The 26,143-nt window shown below is 40.8% G+C and overlaps 1 protein-coding gene across 6 annotated transcripts in view; it reads right to left on the reverse strand.

Annotated features, from left to right (window-relative positions):
* Positions 1–794: 794 nt before the first annotated feature.
* Positions 795–26,143, reverse strand: part of EXPH5 (exophilin 5) — an 87,030-nt gene continuing 61,681 nt past the window's right edge. For 3 of the 6 annotated variants that reach the window (XM_012474598.2, XM_012474600.2, XM_012474603.2), the window contains 3 exons: positions 24,098–24,146; positions 13,612–13,750; positions 795–10,218 (listed from right to left, as the gene is read on the reverse strand). In XM_012474598.2, coding sequence (XP_012330021.2) covers positions 4,826–10,218; positions 13,612–13,750; positions 24,098–24,146 — 5,581 coding nt within the window. In that variant the 3' untranslated portion in view covers positions 795–4,825. The remainder of the gene's footprint in view (positions 10,219–13,611; positions 13,751–24,097; positions 24,147–26,143) is intronic. The other 3 variants (XM_012474599.2, XM_021671094.2, XM_064375397.1) reach the window with 3 other exon arrangements.

Below are 26,143 nucleotides of genomic sequence, written 5' to 3' on the forward strand. Positions count from 1 at the left end.
GCACTAAGCTAAAGGAATTTGCCTCTTTTAGGCTTCACAGAATTAAGCCTGCTCTTTGTGGGTGACGAGATGCTATCTCATCCCTCAAGGTTGCTTGCTACCAACACTACCCAGAAAAATGACTGGATAAAAAGCTGGGCATTGAAGTGGCAGACCGGCAAGAATGACCAGAGAAGTTCACGGTCCATGGCAGACAGCCTGGAATACCAAGCAAGAATGATCAAAGAAGTTCAAGGGCCATAGCAGAGAGCCTCTTCCAACATAGTACAGTGTACTATACACTACATATGAAGACCAGCTAATCTAGTCTTGGGAGAACCAAGAGAGGCTTCTGAAAGAGATGACATCTATGCCGAACCTTGAAGATCAAACAGGAATCAGCCACGTGAACAGAAGGAGGAGAGCATTCTGGATAGGAGGAACATGATGTGTAAAACTCTGAAGTAAATGATACACTCCAAGAAGTTTTTCATTCCCTGTCACATTCATATCCATATTGAGCTCCAATTTCAAACACATAGAGCTTCTTCATTCCTCTCCTGTTATCCAACAAGACACATTGATTTCCTGATGTTGGTTGGTTGCTTTTTGAGTACAAATAAAAGAAGAGAGATGCAAGGCACTGTTTTATTTTAAAACCACCTATATGGCAGATTTCATTCAATAGCCATAAGAAAGACTGATTTGAAAACTTATGCCTTCCCGAGCCCCCCACCTTTTATATTTTTTCTGAAACTTTCACACTTAAAAACAATCATTTGAAGATGTAAATAAAAGCCAAATCAAATAGTGCATCTGTTTAAATCATTTATTTCAATACAGGCATTGTTTTAAATTTGCACCTCATCTTGTAACACATTTCATACCCAGAGAACAGGTCTGAGAACAAGTACATAAAAGGATTATTTGACAAAGTTTTAACAAAAGTGCTTACAGCTTATTTGTTTCAGATACACAGAATTTCCAGTCACAAAGAGCCACTAAGTGGCAATACATTCACAAACTTGCCTGGGAAGTAATATGTTTTACATATTTACACTGTACATTTAAATGGGATATTCTGAAGCATTATCATTATCAATAAACTCTTAGCAAGTTCTCTTAAACCCTTTGACACTTAACAAAGGATATTGATTTTATGGAGGTAAGAGTTTTCCAGTTTAATTCCCATCTTTGCCATAACCTAAGTGGATTTTTACCCTGCCCCCAGTACACATATTTACCTCCTACACACAGTAGCTTGTATTAGCTTATTACCAACCAAACCTTTGTTTGTAGCAGTTGGAATTTTGTTGGCATCAATGTATTTACAATGTAAGAGTGAATTGTTTAGAGGGGAGTCTCTAAAAATTAAAATAATCTCATTATACCCTATTTTAAATGGACTTTACAGTATAAAATTTATGGTTATAGAAATCTAGTATCGAAACAAGTGTGTAATTTATAAGGTACTTATTAGAATTGATTCCCCCATGATTTACTCCCCTTACATGAATGTTTATTTTAATAATGATTATATCTTTCAGAAAACAAGTTATGAATATAAAAATGACTATTATAAGTTACCATAGCTATATCAAAAATGAACATTAAAATGCAGCGGCTTATATGTTAAAAATACATAGAAATTTGCTATACTTCTTTAACGAAGTGCTTTATAAAAGTATAAAACTGTAAAAGGTGCTATTTTCATGAATTTTATGTTTTCCTGATACTTGAGCTAGACCATCATGCAAACATTACAATAGTGCAATTGAACACTGGCCATCAATCACCTTTGAATTTAAATAGTAGATTCCAGTACAGTCTGGGCCCCAAAGCAGTTTCATCCTTACCTAACTTACGTAACTGTTAATACAGCCTAAACTCACCAAAAAAAAAGCTAACTTCATTTCACCTTTTATGCATACACATAGACTCAGAGTATATACTGACATATCATTTGAAAGCTAATCATTAAAAAAATCAGAGTTAATAATTAAAATATTAACTCCGAGTATCTTAAAATTGCATAGAAAATGTAGGTCATGGTTTATAAAAGTTTTACTTAAATAATCAGATGAACAGGCTGAGTACAGTGGATCATGCCTCTAATTCCAGCACTTTGGGAAGTTGAGGTGGGCGAATCACCTGAGGTCAGGAGTTTGAAACTAGCCTGGCCAACATGGTGAAACCCGTCTCTACTAAAAATACAAAAATTAGCCAGGCACAGTGGTGGGCGCCTGTAATCCCAGCTACTCGGGAGGCTGAGGCAGGAGAATTTTTTGAACCCAGGAGGCAGAGGTGGCAGTGAGCCGAGATTGCACCACTGCACTTCAACCTGGGCAACAGAGCCAGACTCCATCTCAAAAATAATAATAATAAACAGATAAATAGAAAAAGAGGAAAGGCAGAATTTACAAACATATATTAAATAAGAAATAAGTGTTATTTATTCTTTACCATACACGTTTGCATTGAAAAGTTCACAATATTTGATTTTTGAGCTTTTTGAGCTCAGGATTGGTCAGAGCTTGAAGTTTAAAACAGTTGACAGATTTAGGGAATAGCTTTCATGTTAGTTACTTCATCTTCATTAGCTTGGAGTTGCATGGGAACCATGTAAACTAACCCCAGCATTTTGTATCTAAGTAAGGCAATGATTAGAAGGATAATAATAATATAGTTCTTTCTTAAATCTCTATCAGTTCCAGATCTCTATACACTTCACCAACACCTATCATTATTCTTAGTTTATAATGATGAAACAGGCTAGGTATGAAAAATGGAAAATAAGATTAGGTCATGAAGCAAATATAAACCAAACAAGATAAAATCCACTCCTGTTGACTATCATAGTATTGAGATCAGGAATGCACGCTCTCTGTAGTTAAAGCAGATTATCTTCACTGCCATCTGTTGGTCTTTATCCTGAATTAGGAGAAAAATCCCCCAAGGTTCTGTATGGCAATTAAAGAGTTAGGAAAGCCAAAATAAATCATAAGTGATTTACTCTAGATAAATTATTGAGAGAATCATAGTGACAGGCCCTTAGGAACTCTACCTTAGAATTTCCCAAGGGCTTGGTAAATGATCCTGCAGAGAAGACTGAATCCCAGGGTGTAAGATCTGACTTGCTGGCATTTTAGGGACTTGGCCAAGGTTCCTGCTTGATACTTAGGACTAAAATGTCCCACCTGAAAAGAAGTGTTCTACTTGCAATTAAAGAAAATGTGGGCGAGGCATAATGGTACATGCCTGTAATCCCAGCACTTTGGGAGGCTGAGGTGGGTGGATAACCTGAGGTCAGGAGTTTGAGACCAGTCTGGCCAACATGGTGAAACTCCGTCTCTACTAAAAATAAATAAATAAATAAATAAAACAAAATAAAAAAGTTGCTGGATGTGGTGGTAAGTGCCTGTAGTCCTAACTATTTGGGAGGCTGAGGCAGGAGAATCGCTTGAACCTAGGAGGAGGAGGTTGCAGTCAGCTGAGATTGGACCATTGCACTCCTGCCTGAGCAACAAGAGTGAGACTCTGTCTCAAAACAAAAAAAAAGGCTGGGTGTGGTGGCTCACACCTGTAATCCTAGCACTTTGAGAGGCCAAGGTGGGCTGATCACCTGAGCTTAGGAGTTCAAGACCAGCCTGGGCAAATGGTGAAACCCCATCTCTACTAAAATACAAAAATATTAGTCGGGCGAGGTGGTGTGCACCTGTGATCCCAGCTACTTGGGAGGCTGAGGCAGAAGAATTGTTTGAACCCAGGAGGTGAAGGTTATAGCAAGCCAAGATCGTGCCACTGCACTCCAGCCCAGATGACAGAGCAAGACTGCGTCTCAAGAAAAAAAAAAAAAAAAGCAAAACAAAACAAAAAAAGAAAACGTGAAAATGGACAGCTCTGAGGAAATGGGAAAAACCAGTTGCTGAGAGAGCTGCAGTAACAGTAAGTCAATCCAACGAAGGGATGCCTACTTCCTTTCTCTGCTCCTCATCTTCATAAGCAGAAATCTGTGTTCAGGAAACTCTCTGTATGGTGAGGTTGCCTGGCCTAAGTCCTCGGCTTATCTCAAAGCCCTTAATAATCCCCCACAGTTTCAGAGGAATTTCTAGGACTGCTAATCTTCTGTTGGCTTACTAGGGATTCAGGTCCTTATCTATAACCTCAATAGGTGCTTTGACCATGTGCCTCGCAGGCTCCACTATGGATATAACAGGACGTACTTAGAAAATTCCTTTATTTTTGGGTTTGTTTTTTCCTCTTTGCAATCAGTTTCTCAGGTTAAAAAAAAATTCCTTTATCTTTGTTTGAAAAAGAAAATCACCACCTGAAACTTCCTAAATGTTCATGAGTCAAACAGAATGATAACATTTACCCCATTGTTATCGTCCCTACCTTTTATTTAATGTCATGAGTATAAGGTGTGGACCCGAAGAACCAATACAGAGTTTTGCAGTTGTGCTGGGTAATGCATAAGTTTTGCATGTACCTGGGAAACTACGGTTGTAAATCACAATTAAAGATGAAAAATGTTAGGAGGGAAGTAAAGCAGAAAGCCCAAATCAGACAGTGAATTAGGGATTAAGTGGGAGTGGCGGAAAGGCAGGCTAGGAACATTTACAGAGAGAGAAAAATAGCAGAGACTCTCTCAGAACAAGAATTCATTGTTCTAGCTTTCAGGAAGTGTCTATATTGGGTGTGGAGGGAAAAAAAAGGAGATGTGGGACATTTCAGAGCAGACACTGCCCAGACTAGATCTTTTATCCTCCCATGCATGTGCACATATACACCTCAGTTCCATTATAAGCTTTTGGTGGAAAAGGTAAAGCATTTTATTGAAAAAGTCTCACAGTTCTGACTCTTTGTCCTTTTCATCCAGGTAGTATTCATCATCTGTGGTTGTGTCTGTATCACAATCTGAGTCTGCTGGGTCGTCTTCATAGATATTAAGTGGTTCACTTGGAGATAAGCCATCTTCTGGCATCTGACTACTGGGAGAATTTGAGCTTAATGACTCTGAGGGGTTGGGAGGGTTCATCGAATCATCTTTCAGGAAGCCCGGGTTCTTAAGAAAACTTGGTTTCCATAATCTTCCTCGTGTAAGTGACCTCTTTACATTCTCTAAGAAAGCTAACTGTTGTTCTTTCCCAAAGATCCCATAGTCTATAGGTCTGCATATAGATGTTGCAGACTTGGGACCTGCTTTTGTCCTGCTGCGAAAAGTCCAACTTTCATTTCCATCACAGGAGGGAAGTTCAGAAAAAGATTTGAATCTTCGACTGTACCTATTGTCGATAGAGAATTCATTCCCAAGGGTCAGTTGACTCAGGGCATTGTCAATAGAAGTGCTTTCAGAAAAATGGCGCTCCCTGACTTTCGGAGGATGACTTTTTCGTAGCAGATCGCCATGCACATTAATGCTTTTTAAACTCTTTGAACGATAGATGTGTGGCTCAGGTTCCCACTCCAGAGATGAAGCACTCCTTTGTTGCTGCGGAAAACTGGCCAGTGGGATGCTTACTCCAGATTTCTGTGCAGGCTCCAGTGCAAAAGGAGGGCTCAGCCTCCTCTGATCGTCAGAGAATTCTGCTTCCCTGAGGCTGGTGAATGTGAGCAGGGATGGGGCTCCTGATTCTCTTTCTAAATTCTGAGCTACTGTGACGTCTTTAGAATTCTCATGCTGTGGTTGTGATTCTGGGACATTTTTTAACTCATTCTGATGTCGTGAAATGCTGTTAGACTTCTGGTTGCTGGCGTGTGTAGAAGGTTCTCTGTTGGGTAGTAAAGTAGTGGGGAGAGGCTTCTCGGACTTCTTCATGTGCATTCCATCCTCACTCAACCTGCTTTCACCTCTGGATTCTGCAGACTTTGGAGTAGGCTCAGGGAAGAGTGGGTTGCACTCCACTGTGCCAACAGGTAAACGGTCAAAGCCAGATCTACTCCTACTTTTGGGGAAGATAGAAGCTACATGTCTTCTAGGGCTTACATCTTTAGCTGGGAATTTTCTGCTTGCTTTAGACATGGCTGCCAATCTGTGTTTACCTGAAGATCTATTTTCCCCCTTTACTAGGTCTTCCAAGGTGGTTTTATTTTTATTGTTTCCTTCAGGAAGGGAAGGTTGATCCCATGCTAACTGCGTTTCATCTTCAGCCTTCCTGCTCTCTGTCATATTTGCCTTCTGACTTCTTTGAGGCAATTCTCTAGGTCCAGACTGCAGATTCCCTAAGTCTGGTTCATCTGACTGAGTCTCCTCACCAAGCCGTAGTTTATGCAGTGCTGGAGTAAGAGCACAGACTTGGCTCTCTGAGTGAGAAAGTGTTTCCTTAGTCATTTTTTGGCAGTTGGTTTCAGCGTCCCCTCTGCCTTCCCCAGGCTGTGAGCCATTGGCGCCATCACCTACAGCTGTGGATATGTGATCTTTCTGAGGACACTTCCCACTTCTAGTAGATGGAATGGCTCTACCACTCCCTGTACACTCCCAAGAACTTCTTCTGGTTTGGGAATTTCCAATATTATTTTCTGAAAGAGCTGGAAGACTAGAGGGACCACGGTCACTTGAATTAATGGATTGTTGGCAATTTTCGGATCTTTCTTCGGAAACATTTTTTCCCTGAAGCAATGAAGTATGCAGGGTTTCACTTTGCAATTTTTTGCCTCCTTCTTTCCTGTTTTCTGAATCCTCTAAAGGTGTTTTAGCTAAATTATCTGAAAAAATCTCTCTAACTTTAGATTCCTCTTTAGGAAGAGAAACAGCTGCCTCAGTAGAAGCCATTTCCTGTAATGTAGGCTGTAGGAGCCCCCTATTTGATAATCGGAAGGCAGTCATATTTTCAATGCTCAGACTCTGATCAGAGTTGACTGACATCTTTAGATCTTCACACGAAGATGTTCCTGACTGCTCTCGTGTAGAATAATTCTGTGCGTCTTTTTCTAAAGCATTAGGAAATGTTTCAGTCTCCACTTGAGGTGATTCTATAAGTGAATCAGTATTTTGTGTATACTGTTGAAGGAGGTTACAGAATTTTTTGCTGGGTTTCCTCGGTAGAGTGTAATATATTGAGACCACCTCCAGACATTTTACATTATCTTCATCACCAGAAACAGAAAACATACTAGTTGTCTTAACTTTATGTAAAGTTTTTTCCCGTTCTTTTCCTGACAAGTCTGAACAAAAAGGTAAAGGGTCTTCATTTGAAAGGGCAAATACACTTCTCCTGGAGGCAGCCATTTTACCTTCCTTCTCAGTGCATTCTTGGAAGTTTTCCTTTTGGTGGTGTCTTTTGGTTAAAGAACAATCTCTAACAGATGAGTCACTTTCCACAGGGCAAATAATTCTCTCCCAAAGCCTTGGTGTTAGCTCAGAAGCATCCGTGCCTGAGGCCACTGGCTTTTTTCTTTCTTCTCTTCCAGTTGAAGCATGTGGCTCCCCTGAGGGACATGACATAGCCCTTTTGGTGAGGAACGGAAGTGGTCCTTTTCTAAAAGAAGTAGATCCACCGCTTTTCACATTTGTCATTCTCTCTGTGGTTTCAGGTGCTCCCAGGGCTGAGTCTGAAATGACTTTGGAACATTCAGTCACTGACTCAGGAGAACTGGGACTAAATTTGTTTAATGTACAGTTCCTCATTGTATCTTCCACATTATTTTTGATTTGGAAGGGAAGTGGCCCATTCCTCAATGAAGCAGGCATTATTTGACTTTCTGACTGCCTGCCATGTATGAGAAAACTGCTTGATTTTCTTGGCAAGGTACAATAAATTGTGTTAAGCTCGGAAGCTTTGGAATTGCTTTGATTTGCTTCAATAAGACTCCTGCGATCACTGGTGGGTACTGTTCTATTTTCTGTTTGGCTTAACTTTTCAATACAGGATATACGATGCCTTATTTTTCCTTTTCCCCTTTCGGTCCTAAAAGGAGAGTGTGAAGGGCATTTGACAACATCAACCACTTCATCATGTGCAGGCACATGACTATCATTTCTCTCTTGGCTTTCTGAGTGACTTACAACAAACTGATTATTTTGGTCCTTCCCAGCATTGCCTTTTTCTTCTCTTTCTCCCAGTGATGAATCTTTGTCTGAAGGACTTCTCCTGGAGAACACTGTAGTAGATGGAACCACAGGAGCATCAAGGGAAGAATTACTGGAGGGTGAGGAATCTGATATTGCAGCTGATGATAGAGCTAAAGAATCACACGAGGTCTTGTGGCCAGCAGCCAACTTACCACAGTTGGTAGAATGAATTGAGGCACATTGTTCTCCCTCAGTATCTAAAATAACAGGCTTTTCTAGAGATTGCTCATTTTGAGTATCAGTCGGTGCGGAGCTCCAGTGGTTATTTGTAATAATGCTTGAAATATCTCCATTAGTTACAGTTAACTCCTGGTGACAACCTTGGTCTGGCCTGGGGAGAGATAGTGGTGTTCTATGTTCCTGAATGAAAGGAAGGGAAGCTGTCGAGCCAAGTTTTCTGTTCCCAGTAAACCTCTTATCTTGTTTAATGTCATTGGATTTACCTTTATACTGTATATATGTTTTGGAGGTATCTTTCCGGGAAAAGACTCTGGGTGACTTTTTTGAACTTATTGTGGAAGATGCATTAAAATCAAACCTGTTGCTCTTGGCTGAGTCCTGGGAGAAGGGATTTTGAAAATCGGGTAAAGGGTTTGAGATCCCTGTCGGTGAAACAGGTTGGGGTATTTCACCTGCCTTCTTTGTCTGGTCTATCTTGCTTAGCTGTCTGTCTTCTTTTGAAATAAATTCATTTAAGTCTTTCTCACTGTTTACTTCTGTGATATTGGGCTGGCTTTTGGCAAGAGGCAGAGAGTCAGTTGAATTGCTGTTGGTCATAGTGACTTCTGCATGGCTTCTCATTGGATGAGAGGCAGGCTTATTAAGAATAATTTTCGGCAAAGTGCCTGTGGGATTCTGCAAGTTGGAACTCTGAGAATTCCTTCTGTCATCAGAAATCTGGGAAAAGGAAGTTTTGATTGAGGGTGCTAGAGTCTGAGCAATTCCAAATGAGGAAGCTTCTTTGTTTATATGTACTTCTACAGGAGAACTGTCCTCCTGTTGACTTACCAACTCACCAGATTTGATGTGACAGCTTGAACCAGTCATGGAGCAAACATTTGGTGTGCCAAAATGAGGAGTCAACTGGTTCTCATTACCATGTGATACCTCCATCCTCTCCAGTGTGGATGTCTGAAAATCAAACTGCCAGGGAGGTGGCTCTTCTTGGCCTCTGGAAACATCTGTTCCATAACCAGAAGAAAATGATTCCCAGTGTTCAGAAGAAACACTATGGCCATGAATAGCTGATGCACTATTTGCTTCTATGGAAATCATTTCAAAGTCTCTGTCAGAAGAACTGAATGAATTCCTGCTTCGATGAAAGTCAGACCAGGAAGAATGTCCTTTCTGTTGACCCCCAAAAGGACTTTGTCCAAATCTCCTCTGTTCTCTGCTTTGTCCAAAGGTATTGCTGAAGAAAGATCTGGCAAATGGGTTGCTTTGATGGTAGAATGGCATATTCTCTGAGTTCTCAAAAGTATCAGGACTCATTGCATTCTCCATGGGGGCATTTAAACTAACATGGTGGTAAACATTCTGTGAATGGTATGATTCATAGCTCCTATTCTCCTGAAAATACCTGGGATACGCATACTTGTCAGCAGGGTCAATTTCCATTGGTGATGGTGCCCTCAGGAACTCTGCCTGGTTCTGCCTCTCTCTAGAGAAATCCGATCTGTTCCATATGATGGATGATAAAGGAGTTCTCTTTGGACTCTGCCGGTGCCTTAGTGGTACAAACACACTCTTGTTCTGAGTTGTGGTTGGAAAATGTAAGCTTCTTGCTGTGAAATCCCCTGTGGCTGGGAAGGCCGACCGTTGCCTACTGTCAAAACACAGCGAAGTACTTCCAAAAGTTTTCTTTTGCACATAATCTTCTTTAAAGGCTCTGGGCTCCCTTGTCCTATACATATCATAAATTGTCCTTGTCCTAGGAGAAAAGGTTTTAAAACCTTCCCTAGGAGTTCCTGGTCTTAGGATGTCATAAATAGACATATTGGAAGTGTCATTATAGTGTTTTTTGTGCCTTTCTGTGATATTACCATGTCTGTTTCCGCTGGAATAAAAATGACTAAACTGTGTTCTTGATCCATAGTTGAGGGGCGTTCTGGTGTTCACTGAGCTTGCAGACTGTTCCTGAGCCAATTTGCTATCCAAGTCATCTAAAACTGAAAAAAGAATGTGAATCAACTTTTTTGTATATGTTTTTACAGTTTAGTAATGATTTGAATCATTGAAGCCTCCTTTTTAAGAAACATAAACATTTATAATTTTTTAATCATATTATCATAAATGTAATTTTGATTATATTTTTAAGATAGACTTTTACAAGACTATAGTGAAAATTTCTTTCCTACTTTTTCAAATCACATTTTTTCAAAGTAAACCTTTCATAATTTCTTAAGACAATAGAACTATATTTTTCTAACAATGAATTTTAATCATGATTTCTTTTAGTGCATCTAAAATGTACTGAGTTTTTCTAAGATATGGGCTAGTAATAAAAAAGAATTAATAATGCAGACATTGAATAATTAGATAATTGTTAGTATTATTAAGGCTTGTCTTTCTGTTTCTTTCATGTCACTAGGTTGCTACAATATTTCCATCTGTGTATACCGCCTGGGATCATAATAGAAATGAGCCTCTTACAGAGCATATGATTTCTGTGTTGTACTGTTAAGGAAACAGCATTTTTGGCCAGGCAAGGTGGCTCACGCCTGTAATTCCAGCACTTTGGGAGGTCGAGGTGGGGGGATCACCTGAGGTCAAGAGTTCGAGACCAGCCTGGCCAACATGGTGAAACCCCGTCTCTACTATAAATACAAAAATTAGCTAGGCGTGGTGGTGCACACCTGTAATCCCTGCTACTCAGGAGGCTGAGGCAGGAGAACTGCTTGAACCTGAGAGGCAGAGGTTGTAGTGAGCTGAGATTGTGCCACTGCACTCCAGCCTAAGTGACGGAGTAAGACTCTGTATCAAAAAAAAAGAAAACAGTATTTCCACTAAAAGTTTACACCTAATTTATGAACATACTTAGTTAGATGGATTTGAGTAATACATAGAATGAAAATTGCTATATAATATTATTAAATAATATGCCAATGTTAGATTTTTTTTCTGGAAAAATTAATATCCATTAATATTCCTATAAGACAGCACTTTCTGTGTGTCAGGCAGAATCCTAAACACTTAATATATTAATTCATTAAATCCTCACACAACCTTAGAAGGTTGGTCCTATTACTCTTCTTATTCTATGAGGAAACTGAAGCCAGAAGAAATTAAGTAAATTGCTAAGATCACACAGCACTGGGATCGGAACCCAGACGGTTTGTTTCCTGAGTCCATGCATGCAACCACTGTGCAATGCAACCTCTGTGTCATAAGAGCTCACTTTTTATTTTCTGCTCTTTATGGACTATACAGATGATTTTACTATGAGATGAGCTCATAGTTTTACAAAGACATGAAGTTGCTATTGTCAAATAATTATTACTTTTCTCTCAGTAGCAAACTCAGAGGGTGGTGTCAAAGTCAGTGTCCAGGGACCTCTTTATGATAACTGAAGACCTAGATCAAGCGCAGACCCAGGGCTCATGCTCTCTAGGACCACAGCCTCTGTGATCTCAGACAAGCCACAACATCCTTTTGGGAACACAGTTGGTTTTTCTTTGAATTGTATTAATTTAATTGTATGTGACATCCTTTCCTCAATAAAAACCCATTAGACTTTGAATAGAATCATAATCCTTTGAGGTTTGTAGACTCTTTAAGACCCACTCTATAGTAGTATAATTAACTATATTCATGTTCAATAAATATGAATAAATTACAAATTTGATTTTAACTGTATAATGACAAGGAAAGTAAGTGTCTGAGCATACATAGGTGAAATGTACATGCAACATGCCAATTATGTTAGGGCAGCTGCTAAAGGGATTTTTAAAAATCTGTTCTGGATTTTCCCTACCCTATTTTAACTGCAAGTTGGTGCTATTAAGTTTGTACAGCCAAAAGAAAAACTGATCTTGAACATTAAGGATATGTAACTAAGGAATCCTTTAGGGTATAATCTGCCAATGTTTTCATGAAAATATTTATTTACCCCTCCTAGGGCCTGAAGTAATTTGTTCCCTATAGCCACAATAAAATAATTAAGCAATGCTGAAGTATAAGATGGGGCAAAAACAGAACAAAACAAAACTGCATAATGAATAAAAATCTATCTTTAAAACAAATCATAATGAAAATCTCTTTGATATCCATTCTCCCTTTCAAGCTGTTTATGATTTCCTTTCCCCTTAAAGCCTTGGCTGACCACAAGAGCAAAATGTAGTTAGAACAGAAAATACAGAAAGGTATAACAAAATAGGTAGAATCACCCGGAATTCTACCTAGAGGTAACCACTCTTAACATCCCCATGACAGGATTTTAAATTAAAGCCACTTAGAATCCCAGATTAACAATGCTGTTTTACTCACCACTCCTGAGGTCAGAAAAATTCCTGTTCTGCTTCTCTACTTTATTTTCAGAAAGGCCACATTATTATTATCATTTTCATTCCATAAACAGTGGCTCTCCTTTTCCAACAAAACCTTCATTTTGGATCAGTGATTTTCCTCTGGTCTCTGCCAGGAAGCGTCTTACTGAAGAAAGCCCCTAGGTTGATTGTCCAGCTGACTGTCTCTCCCCAACTGCTGTCCCACAGGAGAAGGGCCAGGCAATGGTATTGCCTTTGCAAACTAAACTTAGTTCCTCAAGGTGAAGCTGGTGATAACTTCAGAGTTAACTTTTCAAATGGCTGGGCTTATACAGAATAACCTTTGTAAAAGTGAACTATGATCACATAATGATAAGATACATGTACATTTGGAATGCCACTGCTTTTGGAACCTGATTCAGTTGTTATCCTTGTGCAAGGTTAATTGTTTAGTGACAATTAGATTTTGTCACAGTGCATTTGGGTCCTAATCTGGAACAATAAAAGTCTATTAAACCGCTAACTTTGTAGATGTGTTTCCTAAAGATGTATTTCCTTTTTACCTGAGGTTAAATATTTATTTATTTATTTTTCTGAGATGGAGTCTTCCTCTGTCACCCAGGCTGGAGTGCAGTGGTGTGATCTAGGCTCACTGCAACCTCTGCCTTCTGGGTTCAAGCAATTCTCTTGCCTCAGCCTCCCAAGTAGCTAGGATTACAGGCACATGCCACCACACCTAGCTAATTTTTATTTTTTGGTAGCGACGGGGGTTTCACCAAGTTGGCCAGGCTGGTCTCGAACTCCTGACCCCTGAGGTTAAATATTAAACATTATTACTATTCCATATATTTATCGGTCCTTGATTTGAGAATATTTGCTTAGATTATATTTAATCATAAGGTTCTTAATACTTGTGTTAATAACATATATCAGCATCCTCTTCAAATAAGCTAAACAAGAGGACTTAAAAAATAAAGTACAGTATTTGATATGTTTTGAGTACTTTAATACAAACCAGTTATTGTTTACTTCCTTTAGTACCAGTTGTTGCAAAGGCAATTTAATGGATGAACTTACCTTGGAAAAACTCATTCTCCAGCAGTGAAGTGTCCCACGGCGGAGGCATGCCACTCTCCTCCCTCATGACTGCCGGCTTGGGGACAAATGCACTGTTGACTAGTTGATTTTCCAGGGGTGAATTGTATATTTTTGTCTGCTAATTTTAAAGTAGAGAACAATATTATTTCTGAGCCTTCGCCAGTCAAAATACTCACACACTCCCACAAAACTGTCCCAAGCTTAAAAGTTTTAGTCTAAGCACTACAAATCCATTTTTCTAATATTCATTTCTCAATTTAGAATGTGTTGTTTTTGCCATTTGAACTGCTCTATACCTACTTTAATTCTTTCAATGATGAGTCTTTCAGGCAAGGTACTGAGCCCCTCTCTGCCAAAGTTTCCTACAAACTTACATAGCACTGTCACAGGCGTTTGAATCAGAGCAACTCCAACTCGAATGGGGGCTGGGTAAGATAAGGCTGAGACTTACTGGGCTGCATTCCCAGCTGGTTAAGGCATTCTAAGTCACAGGATGAGATAGAAGGTCAGCCCAAGGTACAGGTCACAAAGACCTTGCTGATAAAAACAGGTTGCAATAAAGAAGCCGGTTAAAACCTACCAATACCAAGATGGTGACAAGAGTGACCTCTGGTCATCCTCACTGTTACACTCCCACCAGCACCATGACAGTTCACAAATGCCAAGGTCAGGAAATTATCCTATATAGTCTAAAAAGGGGAAGCATGAATAATCCACCCCTTGTTTAGCATATCATCACGAAATAACCATAACAATGGGCAACCAGCTGCCCTTGGGGGCTGCTCTGTCTATGAAGTAGCCGTTCTTTTATTCCTTTACTTTCTTAATAAACTTGCTTTCACTTTACGGACTCGCCCTGAATTCGTTCTCATGAGAGATCCAAGAACCCTCTCTTGGGGTCTGGATCTGGACCTTTGTTGGGTAACATCTTCTTGGCAACCACGGAAGGGACAACACTAAGGAAACTCCCGAACCAAAGACTAACTTTGGGTAAGTGGTGGGGTGTGGTAACAGCACTACACAGATCTTAGCAGGGCTTTCCTGGAAGAGAGGAAAGAAATGGACCTCTCTTGAGTTTGGAGTGCTGTCTCCATGGCTCCAATGGCTTGGATTTTAGATTTCCTAGCATTGTACCCAGTTATCAAGAGCCTGTTAGCTAGAACTCATAGTGGACCTTCAGATTTGTGAACTTGACCACGTGCGGTGGCTCACGCCTGTAATCCCAACACTTTGGGAGGCTGAGGCGGGCATATCACTTGAGGTCCAGAGTTCCAGAACAGCCTGGCCAACAAGGTGAAATCCTGTCTCTACTAAAAATACAAAAATTAGCTAGGCGTGGTGGTCGGGGCCTGTTATCCCAGCTACTCTGGAGGCTGAGGCAGGAGAACAGCTTAAATCCAGGAGACGCAGGTTGCAGTGAGCCAAGATCTGGCCACTGCACTCCAGCCTAGGTGACAGAGCAAGACTCTGTCTTGGGAAAAAAAAATTATATATATAGTGTGTGTGTGTATATACACACACACACACACACACACACACACACACATATATATACAATAATTAGCTGGACATGGTGGCAGATGCCTGTAATCTCAGCTACTTAGGAAGCTGAGGCAGGAGAATCTCTTGAACCCAGGGAGGTGGAGGTTGTTGTGAGCTAAGATCGCACCTCTGCACTCCAGGCTGGGCGATAGAGCGAGACTCCGTCCCAAAAAAAAAAAAAAAAATTGTGAACCTGATGGATTTGGGGAGAAAAATGTGTTTCTATCAGAGGTCATCTAGAATAGGGGTCCCTGACCCCTGGGCCACGGACTGGTACTGATCTGTGGCCTGTTAGGAATCAGGCTGCACAGTGTGGGGTGAGGGGTGAACATTACCACCTAAGTTCCGCCTCCAGTCAGATTAGCCCAGGGATTCGATTCTCAAAGAAGCACAAACCAATGAGTTCTAAATTTCTCTTCAAAGGATCAGTATGTTAGTATGTTCAGTTTTTTGTCCTCCATTTTAAAGTTTAAATTCCTTATAGTTTCAGTAAACAACCTTTTCTGCCAGTTCTAATCAGTAGTTCACATCTCTTCCCCTGGTCCCCTGCTCTGTCCTGACTCATCCCAGTCACCTGCTCCAGTCACCTGCTTTCACCTGAGTCACACCTGGTTACCTGCCCTTAACCATCCTTCCTGCCAAACTACCTAGCCTGCCACTCCGGCTGGCACCCCTGCTTTCTTTAAAATAGCCAATCGGAATTAGCCTAGACTGTGTAGTCTAACCCTAGCCAGTAGGGGAATAACAGCAGTAGGGGCTACCTCTGTCAGGAATAAGTCCCCCTTCCCCTCCTAGTCAAGGCGTGCACTCGCCATTGTTCCATTTGTGAGCTGCACCCCTCTATAGAAGTAAATTGCCTTGCTGAGGAAATTTATATTCGAGTGCTACTTCTTTTGCGGCATTGAAAGTTTACATATAACACTATTGTGAACTGTGCGTGTGAGGGATCTAGGTTGTGTTCTTCTTATGAGAATCCAACTAATGCCTGATGATCAGAGGTGGAACAATTTCATTCCCAAACCACCCCCTTCAGTGAAAAAGTTGTTTTCCACGAAGTGGGTCCCTGGTGCCAAAAAGGCTGGGGACTGCTGGTCTAGAATAGTAGAATCCCTCAGACTGTCATAAGGAGCTGATTTGGTAGTTCTGAAACAAAAGCATTCAAAAATATGACTGTATAAATAATAAATGATGTAAAAAAATCTATTGCTAACTTTTCAATGAAAGGATTTAAGAGAATGACATAAAACTAAATTTGTTTGCCTCTATTATTTATTTTATTTTATTTTATTTTACTTTTTTAAGGTAGAGTCTTGCTCTGTTGCCCAAGCCAGAGTGTGGTGATGTGATCTCAGCTCACTGCAACCTCCACCTCCCTGGTTCGAGAATTCCCCTGTCTCAACCTCCTGAGTAGCTGGGATTACAGGCACGTGCCACCACATCCAGCTACTTCTTTTGTATTTTTAGTAGAGACAAGGTTTCACCATGTTAACTAGAGTGGTCTCAAACTCCCGATCTCAGGCAATACACCTGGCTAGGCTTTCCAAAGTGCTGGGATTACAGGCGTGAACCCCTGAGCCCGGCTATTATTATTACTATATTTTACTAGCAAGTGTTTATCTTGATTTCATAAAATCCAATCACTGCTCTACTTTCAAGCTTTTATTTGTCTTCATAACCTTGTGGACATTATCCACTCCCATGCCTTCACTTTCTTGTGCCAAAACCCCATTTGCATTTCCTCTGTCAAACTGGCTCTGTCACTCATGACTCCACTTTAACTCATCCTGCACTCACCCACTTCCCTTTCCAGTCTTGATCTTCAGCTCACTTTGCTACCCAGTCCTTGTCTCTTGAATCCCTCTTCCCCACCTCAAGATTTCCCTTTCCATTTGACCTTCACCACTACATTTTTATCTCATCTTTCATACCTAAGATCACATGTCAACCTTTCCAAAGCTCCAACTTCTTAAGTTCTCCATCACAGGTCTGTCCGATTCCACAGTGCAGGTTCTCTTACCCACTATGTTCCTCATGACCTTGTATTTTCACTCCTGCTTGTTTTCTTTCTCAAGGTCTAGGTCACTTATTTCCTACAGAAACCTGCCCAAATTTCATTGACCTATAGTTGTCATTGTATGAGTAAGCCACAATTGACTACTCACAAAGGAGACTTATTAATAAGGAAGGAGTGCTCCCATGATAACTTATTAGTCATCAAATATAATTTAGCATACTAATATAAAACTCAGAAGTAAACAAATATTAAAAGCAAAACACAACTATAGTGGGATACTGATTGGAGGTAATAAAACCTAAAACTAACCATTTGAGAAATCAGATCAGTTAAAGTTAATTCTTCTTACCCTACATCAAAGTGTTCCCTCTTGTCTGTCCAATTTGGAGGTTACTTTACATCAATAATTGTTATTATTAGTGATAACAATTAGTCACAGATCTTATAAATCCATTCTTCTTAAATCTGCAATTTTGATAGTTGGTGCAAAGTAGATATGTCTGATTAAGAGAACATCAGGCATAATTCTCTCTTAATCATTTAACACCCAAACAATCTTTTCTCTATGTATATAGACCAGTACATTCCTTGTGGCCCCCAAGATCACATTCCTTTGTAATGATAATTCACAATGAAATGAAAATTACATGAACAGAGGGGTCATGCGAAGAGATGACCCTCTCCAGGCTGGGAAGAATCACTATCCTCTAGAGACCCTGAGTATAATTTTCTTTGATTTTATTTCTGCCCAGATCCTCTACTTCGAGACCCACCCTACTCAAACAACATGTCCAGGATGCTTTCAACACACAGAGATGTAAATTATATAGCTAACAAGAGAAAATACCGAGGTTTCATTTACACTCATCTGTAATTCTGCAAGGGTGACATTAGTGATTTAAAAAAAAAAAAAAAAAAGAAGCTGTGAGTCAATAGTAGGTAGCAGACATCAAATATTGAAAACTTTCACTCCCTATAGACTCCTAACTTTTATTTAAGCTATGTGTGAGATATTATTATTGTTGTTAGCAGCAGCAACTAAACATTGATCATCCTAGATGAGAAAACTGAGGATTCAAGAGGTCAGGTCATTAGTCTCTGGTCACATTGGTGGAGGGAGGGGATTCATTTCCAGTCTGTCAGATTCCAGAGCCAATGCTAGAATACTTCTTTCTACTCATGATCAAGTTTTGCAGCTCCTGGCCTATTAGTGCATTACATCCTTGTAGTAGGCATTCTCTGAAGCCAAATACAGGTCATAGAGTTGCTGGGAGGCACCTGAAGTTTCTTGTGACTTAGAAGAGAAGTAAATCCCTCCAGGGCTCAGAGCAGACACTGACTGATTCTCATCAGGGCTCAGTTTTGGACTCAGAAGCCCCCTCAAAATAATGCTCCATGCTGTGGAGTTGCCATAAAAGGTGAAGCCTATTTCCCATACCTGGCCTAGAGGATGAGGTTCAAACACCTCTTTGCAGCATAATTGTGTCAAAATCCTTTCCAGTTGTTGTTGTTGTTTTAAGAGAGAGAGACTTGCTCCATCACCCAGGCTGGAGTACAGTTGTGCAATCACAGCTCACTGTAACCTTGAACTCCTGGCTTAAGCAGTCCTCCCACCTCAGCCTCTTGAGTAGCTGGGACTACAGATGTATGCCACCATGCCTGGCTAATTTTTAAATCTTTTGGTGGAAATGGGTTGCTCTGTTGTTCAGGCTGGTCTTAAACTCCCGGGCTCAAGCAGTCCTTTCACCTTGGCATCCTAAAGTGCTGGGATTATAGGCATGAGCTACCATGCCCAGCCTCCAACTTTCTTATATTTGAACAAAATTACTCATTTGTTTTTTTTTTTTTGTTTTGTTTTTTTTTTTTTGAGACGGAGTTTCGCTCTTGATACCCAGTCTGGAGTGCAATGGCGCGATCTCGGCTCACCGCAACCTCCGCCTCCTGGGTTCAGGCAATTCTCCTGCCTCAGCCTCCTGAGTAGCTGGGATTACAGGCACGCGCCACCGTGCCCAGCTAATTTTTTGTATTAGTAGAGACGGGGTTTCACCATGTTGACCAGGATGGTCTCGATCTCTTGACCTCGTGATCCACCCGCCTCGGCCTCCCAAAGTGCTGGGATTACAGGCGTGAGCCACCGCGCCCGGCCTATTTGTTTTTAATATACTTAAAAATATCCTCTCTTACTGAATCTTACAACAAATATGTGAATTAAGTAGGAATTATCATTCCCATTTTTCAGGTGAGGAAACTGATGTAACTACCTTATTGTAAATCACATGAATAATACATATGGTGGCACTGGCTACTCATACTCATGTGATCTGATCCCAAACCCTCTTATTTCTGTTATTTATTTTTTTTACTGTTATTTCACTAATGTACGTATCTTCAGTTAAATGGTTAACTCTCCAAAGAGAGGCACCTTGTCTTAGACAGTCCATGCCTTTCATTGCATATGGCGTGATGCTTTGCACATAGTTATGAATTGATTTATGATATACCAAGGTAAAAAAGTACATGTATAAGGCTGGGTATGGTGATTCACGCCTGTAATCTCAGCATTTTGGGAGGCCAAGGCGGGCAGATCACTAGAGCTGAGGAAGTCAAGACCAGCCTGGGCAACATGGTGAAACCCTGTCTCTATCAAAAATACAAAAACTTGGCAGGCATGATGGCACATGTCTGTGGTCTCAGCTACTTGGGAGGCTGAGGTGGGAGGATCACTTAAGCCTGGGGCAGGGGCAGAGGTTGCAGCAAGCCGAGATTGTGCCACTGCACTCCAGCCTGGGTGACAGAGACTCCATCTCAAAAAAAAAAAAAAAAAGAAAACTAATTATATAAATTACTAGTATATATTATTACAGAAATTGAGACACTGGAGATTTGTAATATTAGGATTCAGAAAAGCACGTGGGAGGCAGGACAGCATAGTGGTTAAACACATGAGATCTACATAGGTTCTAATCCTGGCTCTGCCCATTAATATTTATATGACTTTGGGCAAGTTACTTAATCTCTCTAGACCTTAGTTTCTTTCTTGGTAAAAGGAAAATAACAGCAACAGTAACAATACCCATTGCATAGGGTTGCTGTAAGAATTAGGTGAATTAATATTAATAGTTGCGATGCATTTAGAATGATGTCAGCACTTAGTAATCCTTACTGTTGCTACTATTCTTTTGTGGTTATAGGGAACTTCCTGGAGGACTCCTGTTGATGCTGGCAGCCAAATGAGGTAGAAAAGTATCCCACAGGAAGAGAGGCCAGTTGCAAAATGCGGGCTTTCAGGATCTCGGTTACATGGTACATAAAATAGACTGAGCAAAATGAGGCCTTTTACACAACTCCAATTCACTTTGCTGATATTGTCTATGATTCTGACCTGACTAGACAAATAAACCTCAGTCATAACATAGCCTTAGAGTACTTGAGAACTTCCTAGGGCAGCTAAACCTGTAGAACAGCTGTCAGAGCTAAAGTCTAAACTCACTGATGTTATCAAACGCCTTGGTAAAGTCAACAAACTAATTTTTCAAGGTGTTCCTGAGTTAGTTCTGTGTCTGTTTCTCTGCACAGGTCATATCCACCAATGTACCTGCAGCTTAAAACCACTCATTCATTTCTTCCTTCAATTACTGAGTGCTCAGTTTGTGCCAGGCAGTGGGGATACACAGGCTGATAGGGTTTGGCTGTGTCCCCACCCAAATCTCATTTTGAATTGTAGCTCTTATAATTCCCACATGTTGTGAGAGGGACCCAGTGGGAAATTATTGAATCATGGGGGTAGTTTCCCCCATACGGTTCTTACGGTCATGAATAAGTCTCACGAGATCTGATGGTTTTATAAGGGGTTTCCCCTTTAGCTTGGCTCTCATTCTCTCTTGCCTGCCACCATGTAAGATGTGCCTTTCACCTTCCGTCATGATTGTGAGGCCTCCCCAGCTACATGGAACTGTGAATCCATTAAGCCTCTTTTTCTTTAAATTACCCAGTCTTGGATATCTCTTTATCAGCAGCATGAAAATGAACTAATACACAGACACTGTCTGGGGAGCTCACACCAACCTCGATAAAGAGCCCAGTGTAAGAAATACTACATTGAAAGTATCAGCCAGAGTTTTCCAGAGATAAGGAATAGTCAAGTGGCCCAGGCATGCTCCTAAACTCCCTGCAATACACAGGAGTCCAAAACGTCAATGGTGCTGAGGCTGAGAGAAACCCTGGGCTAGAAGATCTCTAAGTGTTTCTCTAGCTCTAACATTTCTGTTTCTTTTGCTTCTTTTAAGCTTATGCATATGTTTAAGTAGCAGCTTCCTTCTTTTCTAAGTGGAAGATCATCTAATAATAAGGTATAACTTCCCATAAAATGGTGGAAGCTGCTTGTATCATTCCTGCCAGGCTGCCAACCAAGTGATGAGAAGTTCATCACCTCAAATCTTGGGGAGAATCCCTATGGCATCAATGGTCAACTTCCAGCTCTGTGGGGTTAAGGGGATGGAACTTCCTTAAATAAGTAAGGGAAATCTACATGTCATGCAGAAGTCTTATTTCAGATAGTACTTAAAAAATTTAGAGATAGTACTTTCATTATTTTTCTCTCTCTTTTAAAATCAATCCTTCCTTCCTTCCTTCCTTCCTTCTCTCTCTCTCTTTCTTTCTTTTTTCCTTTCTTCCTTTCCTCTTTCTGTTGCCCAGGCTGGACTACAGTGATGCAATTATAGCTCACTGCAGCCTCCAACTCCTGGGCTCAAGTGATCCTTCCACCTCAGCTTCCTCATTAGCTGGTACTACAAGCATGTACCACCACACCTGGCTAATTAAAAAACCTTTTTTTTCGTAGACACAGGATCTCACTATGTTGCCTAAACTGGTCTCAAACTCCTGGCCTCAAGCAATCCTCCCACTTTGGCCTACCTAAGTGTTGGGATTATAGGGCCGAGCCACTCTGCCCAGCCTCTCTCTTACTTTTCATAATAGCTATTCATGGGGAGCAACGATCACTGGCTTCCATTTCACTTATCTGCCCAGCTCTTGCCTTTTAGATTGACATGCTCTGAACAGTGAAATGGTTAGATGCAAGTGACAACCAGGACTGTCAAAGTGTGACGTCCATTAATCCCTCGACCGGATTTTCAAATCCCCAAAACTCCAAATTAGCTCCACTTGTTCCAGGCATTTGCCTTTCTTTTTACATCTGTTTTCTGCTTCAGACCCCATAGTTCTCAAACGGCAGAGGATGGTCAGTCTGAATACTTTCCCCAGGAAAACAGAGAGTACAGAAGCATCCTGGAGCAGGGCTCTGTCCTCTCAGAGAGCAAAGCTGGATGGGGAGGTCGTGCCACTTCAGTCCACTGCTCAGTTAAAGCAGAGTCTCTGCAGATGGCGAGCAGAGTCTCTGTGGTGCAGGTGTAATCAGGGCATCAGAGCTGAGGAGCAGCAGGCATGACTGACTTCCCGCTGTGGAGTTCCAGAAAACCAGGCTTTCTAATCCCAAGTCTATCATTTACCAGGGTGACCTTAAGCATGATCTTTAACTCTTTAAACCTCAACTTCTTTGTCTTTAAAATGGGGAGAATAATAGTACCAATTTTATAGATTTTTTTTTTCTGGGGATTAAATGAAATGATCTATGTCAAGTGCTTGGAGGACAGTAAGTTCTCCACTAGAGTGTAGCAGTTGTTAGTGCTGGTGTCATGGTTGGGCCTGAGACATATACAGGAGAAAAATAGGGCTCAGTGTTATCGTCCAGAAAGAAGTAGTGCAAAGAACCCCTGTTTCTGGCTGGGCATGGTGACTCATGCCTGTAATCCCAGCACTTTTGGGAGCCTCCCGAGGCTGAGACGGGAGGATCACTTGAGGCCAGGAGTTCAAGACCAGCTTGGCCAACATGGTGAAACCCTGCCTTTACTAAAAATATAAAAATTAGCTGGACATGGTGGCATGGGCCTGTAGTCCCAGCTACTTGGGAGGCTGAGGCAGGGAATCACTTGAACCTGGGAGTCAGATGTAGCAGTGAGCCAAGATCACACCACTGCACTCCAGCCTGGGTGACAGAAAGAGACTCCGTCTCAAAAAAAAACAAAAAAAAAAACAGAAAAAGAACCTCTCTTGATATGCATGCCTCACCAGAATTTTATCCCATACTTTTTGCAAAGAGGGAGAGAGAGAGAGAGAGAGAGAGAGAGACACACAGACAGAGAGAAAGAAAAATGGAGGTCCCCAGTACTAAGGCCATGATCCACTGATAAGCATGCTTGCTCTCCTCCTGCATGCTTCCTAAAGGTCCTTCCAAAACTCTCCCTTTCTTTTACTTCCAAACCACATGAGTTACACAGGAAGACACAGGCATCTGTAGATCAAAAGTTATGACCATGAAAAAGTAGAAACAGAAAGCTTAAGCTTCTTTATCTTGTCAGCATCTGAACATGGTGACAAATTTAAATTTTAGTCTTTGAGGAAGGGTCTCGCTGGGTCAACTCTCATACAAACTTGTTCCTGTATCTCACCTATCATGGCTTCCTCTCTGAGTACAAATGACGACTGCACTCATAAAGGGTCCGGTTCAGGACCATCCTGGCTGGCAAATGTGGCTGTGGCTGCCTCTGGCAACTTCCTCTGACCAACCCCTCAGGGCTATATGAGAGCGACATGTGGTAAAATATCAGAGATGCCACTGATGGTGTGTCTAGGAAAATGATGGCCTCACTCCTTCCTGGCAGAGAATTCCAGTACCAGAGTCATCTGGAAGTCAAATATAATTGGAAAGCTTTGAACTCTTGAGGAGAAATCCAAACTTCTAAAATAAATTTAAAACTGAGCTGAGGGGAATCCTACTTAAATAGGTAGCCACCCTGGGATTACGTAAATTCTGAATTTCTTAGAGTAACCTGTAGTTATCTGGTTACTTACCACAGCAGCTCCCCTCACAGGCACTGGAGGTCCTGCGTGGCCGTCGCATCTGTGGAAATAATTTGAAATGATTTCTTTGAACAAGAGCCTAACTTTCACTGGGTGGAAAAATCAACAGCACATTTGCCATTAGCTTTTGATATCCTGAGAAGATCTATTTCTAATTCTCTGCAGAAAGATGTTTCTTGGTTAGTGCATTATTGAAAAAAAATTAGAAACTATTTCCTATGGTTGCTTAAAATCAATGCTTTACATCTTTGTCACTCAGGTAGCCAAGAAAAGATTACATATTAGTGGATCTATATTTGAGCACAACGTAAAACATAAAATATAACAGCTATGTTTGTTGCACTGTTTATTATGTGTTAGGCCCAATCTTGATGCGTGTTAATTTATTTAGATAGATCACTCTCCTGAGATGGACATTATAGTTACTCCCATTTTACAGATGAGAAGATGGAGGTACAGAGAAGTTAGAATTAACTGCCCAAGGTACACAGTTATTGGCTAAGTTAAAAGCTGGGCAAAGGCTGTCTGGATTCAGAGCCCTCGTTAACCAGTATAGCACACTGACTCTTCTTCCTAATGGGAAACAAATTTTCTGTTTCTGTGCATTTTTATTGTAAAGAGCAATTAAGTAATGACTAGAATTGACAGTGCATAAGTTAATTTAAAAAAAGAGAGAGAAAGTAAAAAAACCCACAACAACTACAATGAACATTGCTTTAGGATGTTGATTTCTATAAAGATGCCTGACTTCCTAGGAACCATTTTGGAAGTGAAAAAGTATTCTTTTACTATTTGTGCTGCTTTCTCAAATTCAATGAGAAGCTGACCGATTTAAGACCTAGGCCTAGAATTGAGATAAATTTTAATCTTTTATTTATTTATTTATTTATTTATTTATTTGAGACAGGATCTCATTCTGACACCCAGGCTGGAGTGCAGTGGCACGATCTCAGTACATTGTGACTTCAATCTCATGGGTTCAGGTGATCCTCCTACCTCCGCCTCCCAAAGTGCTGGGATTACAGGCACGAGCCACCACACCTGGCATAATCTTTTAAATAAATCTAAAATCTTATGCCAAGTGGTTCTCTGTCTGAATTCAAAATTTAATAGACTATCTGGGTGTAGTGGCTCATGCCTGTAATCTCAGCACTTTGGGAGGCCGAGGTAGGTGGATCACTTGAGGCCAGGAGTTTGAGACCAGCCTGACCAACATGGTGAAACCCTATCTATACTAAGAATACAAAATTAGCCAGGTGCAGTGGCAGGTGCCTGTAATCCCAGCTACTCAGGAGGCTGAGGCATGAGAATTGCTTGAACCCAGAAGGCAGAGGTTGCAGTGAACTGAGATCGCACCACTGCACTTTAGCCTGGGCAAAAAGAGCAAAACTCAGTCTCAAAAAAGAAAAAAGAAAAAAAAAAAAGATTTAACAGACCATAATGACTGAGCGCTCTGTATGAAATCAAGCCCTTTCCTCCACTGAGAGAACAGTAGTGGGGATCAAGAGTTAAAGAAATGGGGACTCTAAGTCAGATCAATTAAAAGTTGCAAGGCAAAGGTGTCCATTCAGACCTCTAGCTGCTTCGTGGCTCATAAAAGTTGAACATAAAACCTGGGAGACCAAATAATTTTATATCCTTCAGATATCCACATGTATTTTACAGTTTAGCTCAGATTTTAACAGAAGTTGAAATGAAAAGTAGGGATTTTTCCATGTAATTCTGAAATACTGGATCTACTAATAATATCTAGGAGTTAAATATGGCCTTTATTTTTATTCTTCCTTTCCATACACATTTATTGAGCCTGTTTTCCTCCTACGCTCTACATACTATGTTGAGCTCTTTGGAGGAAACAAATGTGACTCAGATAGGGACCCTGTTCTCTGAGAGCTTTTAGGAAACAGCAGGTACGTAAAGGGCCAAAACCTAAGTCAAGACTTGATAAGGATGATAAAGAGTAAAATGCACGGGAAATGCAGAGGGGCCAGCAAGCCCTTCCCGGGATAAACAGGGAAGGCAATAGGAAGACGGCAG

The sequence above is a fragment of the Aotus nancymaae genome, unplaced genomic scaffold (assembly GCF_030222135.1).
Source record: "Aotus nancymaae isolate 86718 unplaced genomic scaffold, 86718_ANA_hifiasm-v0.15.2.pri h1tg000012l, whole genome shotgun sequence".
Classification (NCBI taxonomy): domain Eukaryota; kingdom Metazoa; phylum Chordata; class Mammalia; order Primates; family Aotidae; genus Aotus; species Aotus nancymaae.